At 36.9% G+C, this 3,650-nt stretch overlaps 1 protein-coding gene across 1 annotated transcript; it reads left to right on the top strand.

The window, feature by feature from the left end:
- The first annotated feature begins 236 nt into the window (after window positions 1-236).
- LOC104980745 (olfactory receptor 147-like) lies at window positions 237-1,168 on the top strand. The gene is given in 2 exon segments (XM_010829519.1): window positions 237-563; window positions 566-1,168. Coding segments are annotated over 2 exon segments (930 nt in total).
- The last annotated feature ends 2,482 nt before the right edge of the window (window positions 1,169-3,650 follow it).

Below are 3,650 nucleotides of genomic sequence, written 5' to 3'. Positions count from 1 at the left end.
ACTCTGTAGGTTAAACTTTGGTGATTTTTTGCTGCTTAGTTTATAACACCTTAGAAGGGAACACTCTTGTCTCGCATCTCCATGGTAATGGTAAAGAAATTCTATGGGTCAAGTTTTAGATAGTTTTAGTCATTCCCTGTGCATACATCACTATGTCAGAAGAATTGCTGTGAGAAAAGCTGTTTTTCCTCTATGTCAACCTTTTCTCCTGTGCTCACAGATTTACTTAGAGAAGAATGGCTCCAGGAAATGGCTCTTCCGTGACTCAGTTCATTTTTTTGGGATTAACAGACCAACCAGATCTCCAGCTCCCGCTCTTCTTCCTCTTTCTAGTAATGTATATGGTCACTGTGATGGGAAATTTGGGCTTGTTAATCCTTATTGGGCTGAGTTCATACCTATATATGCCCATGTACTTTTTCCTCTTTAACTTGTCCTTCATAGATCTGTGTTACTCTTCTGTGTTTACACCCAAAATGCTGATTAACTTCATATCAAAGAAGAATATTATTTCTTACATGGGGTGCATGACCCAGCTCTATTTTCTCAGTTTTTTTTTGTCATTTCCAAATGCTATGTGCTGACCTCAATGGCCTATGATCGCTATGTGGCCATCTGTAACCCACTTTTGTATAATGTTGCCATGATCCCTAAAGTGTGTTCCAGCCTTAAGCTCGGTTCATACTTCATGGCATTTGCTGGTGCCATGGTTCTCACTGAATGCATGCTGAGACTGACCTTCTGTGAGGCAAACACCATCAACCATTATATGTGTGATATCATGCCTCTGCTCAAGCTCTCCTGCACAAGCACCTACGTCAATGAGCTGGTAGATTCCATTACAGCAGGGTTCAATGTCATTGTGCCCAGTATCACCATCTTTGTCTCTTATGTTTTCATCCTCTCCAACATCCTTCAGATCAGCTCCAAAGAGGGCAGATCCAAAGTCTTTGGCACCTGCAGTTCCCACGTCATTGCTGTTTCTCTCTTCTTTGGATCAATTTCATTTGTGTATCTCAAACCATCTTCTGCTGTGTCTATGGATGAAGGAAAAATCTCTTCTGTTTTTTACACCAATACAGTTCCTTTGCTGAACCCCTTAATCTACAGTTTGAGGAAAAAATATGTTAAACTTGCTCTGAAAAAAACCCTGCCTAGATGGTTTTGATCAGAGAGTATGCTTCTATGCAGTTATTGATATGACAAGGAGATTCTGTGCTAATTAAAAATTAATTAAATATTTTTAGTTTCAGCCTTATTATCCTTTTTTTTCCATAAAATGATTAAGAAAATATGTGCTGTTTCTCAATAATTTGCTCCCAATTTTTCTATCTGAAACTTCTTTTTCTAACCATTTACACAATATCCTACCCCTTCCCCATTTTTCCTATTAAATAATAACATTAAATTAGAAATGTTATCTGTGCTTTATTGTGATTTCAAACTTTTAGTTTTTACTGGAAAAAGAAAATGGTCTTCAAGTGCTCAAATTTGAGATACCTCTGATATAATGAGCAACAAATTAAGAAAATCACCTAGATAACACTAGAGTAGCACTGTTTCATTGGCGTTGTGCTTATCTGCCACTTACTTTTAGAAGCATGCATCCTAATCTCTGATTTCTACTCCCATGTATCCACTCTCTATGAAAAAATGTTTCCTTTAAATGCCAGATACTGAAGTTTCTAAAACAGCTTTGACTATAATTCATTTTACGTCTGTAAATATTTTAAATGTAGCTTTTGGCAAGTATTTTCTTTTTACCTTTGTGCAGTGAAACCAGTACACACACATCATATATATTTATTTCATCAATAGTAAAATCAAGTTCAGAACGGTTAATGATTTAAAGTCACAGCTTTAAAAAAAAATTTAGACTAAACTGTTAGCCTTCTAATTTCAAGTCTACTAATTTGTAAACTGCTTATATCAAATTCATTCTGTTCTGTTTCAGTAAGACTGTACTTTGAGAAAATATTTTTAACTTGTAGCTTGACTATTATTTATTACAGAATTTCTCTCATGCCATGTGTTACCTTTTTTGTTGATGCTTGCTTGTTTAGCAAAGAGTTTCATTGGTTTCTTTGGTTGGGAAAGGAAGGCATTTTGGGCTTGTATATTGGTGAGATGATTGACTCAAATTAGGAGGTTACTTTTTCTGCAAAATTAAGAAAACTGAATTTGGGATGTTTGAAAGTATCTATTATTAAAAGAATCGGACCTGGGTGAGAAAGGAGCCCAGAATCATGTCATTAGGACAGACCTCAGCAAGGCACATGGTCAACAAAAAAGAGACCATGTGTTCATGAGGCTTAGGGAAACGTTTTATTCTGAAACTGTAGCCTTTCTGTATAGGACTGTAAATGTCTTCAAATTTTTGGTAAAACTATAAAGTACATGACCTTAAATTAGTACTGCTTTGGGAAAATGAAGGTGAAAACACCGTGGTCACATTTAGAACCAGGTAAAAAGGAGGCAGCAGATACAAGTAATAAAATAGTTAATAATTTGAATTCAAGTTAGAAAGATGAAATTTAGAGAGTAAAATGATGGATAATTAAAGTCCCTACCTGTTACTCTCCTCTTCTTTCTGGAAGGTCCTAGAAACATTCAGAGCTCACAGGGTTTCAGGCTTCCCTGATGTCTCAGAGGGTAAAGAATCTGCCTGCCAGTGCAAGAGACTAGGGTTCAGTCCCTGGTTTGAGAAGATCCCCTTGAGGAATGACTACCTAATCCATTATCACAGGGTTTCTCTGGAAAGGACACCAGCTTAAGTTATTTGATACTTAACAAAGTTAAGCCAACAGAGCTTAAGGCCCTGGGAACAATTAAATCACTACCGATTTTGTGTACTTCCATAAATATTTTAAGTTACTAAACCTCAAAGGTCAGCTGGCAATATAATGACATCTTGAAACAAATATTTTGTGAATACACAAATTTTGGCCCTGTCATTACTGAAAAGGATGCTGAACTATTATTTTTCTTAGTTAAATATTCTACCTTAAAAGTCCTCAGTATATTCTGTCACAGGATAATGTAAATATTTTCTGCATGGCTGGCAGGCATGCACATGTTCAGGAGAAGCTTCCACAAAGCTTACGGTAGCCAGAGTGAGAAAGTAGGGCTTTTCCCCTCAAATATCCCATGTCTGTTCCCTGATTACTAATTGTTGCTTCTTTTTTTTTTCTTTTTAAATTATTATTATTATTATTATTTTTACTTTACAATATTGTGTTGGTTTTGCCATACATCAACATGCATCCGCCATGGGTATACATGTGTTCCCCATCCTGAACCCCCCCTCCCACCTCCCTCCCCATACCACCCCTCTGGGTCATCCCAGTGCACCAGTCCCAGGCTTCCTATATCCTGCATTGAAGCTGGACTGGCAATTCATTTCGTATATGATATTATACATGTTTTAATGCCATTCTCCCAAATCTTCCCATCCTCGCCCTCTCCCACAGAGTCCAAAAGACTGTTCTATACATCTGTGTCTCTTTTGCTATCTCACATACAGGGTTGTCTTTACCATCTTTCTAAATTCCATATATATGCATTAGTATACTGTATTGGTGTTTTTCTTTCTGGCTTACTTCACTCTGTAGAATAGGCTCCAGTTTCATCCACCTCATTAGAACTGATTC

The sequence above is a fragment of the Bison bison genome, unplaced genomic scaffold, assembly GCF_000754665.1.
Source record: "Bison bison bison isolate TAMUID 2011002044 unplaced genomic scaffold, Bison_UMD1.0 scf7180017864506, whole genome shotgun sequence".
Lineage (NCBI taxonomy): Eukaryota > Metazoa > Chordata > Mammalia > Artiodactyla > Bovidae > Bison > Bison bison.
This window is presented reverse-complemented; position numbering and strand designations above follow the sequence as displayed.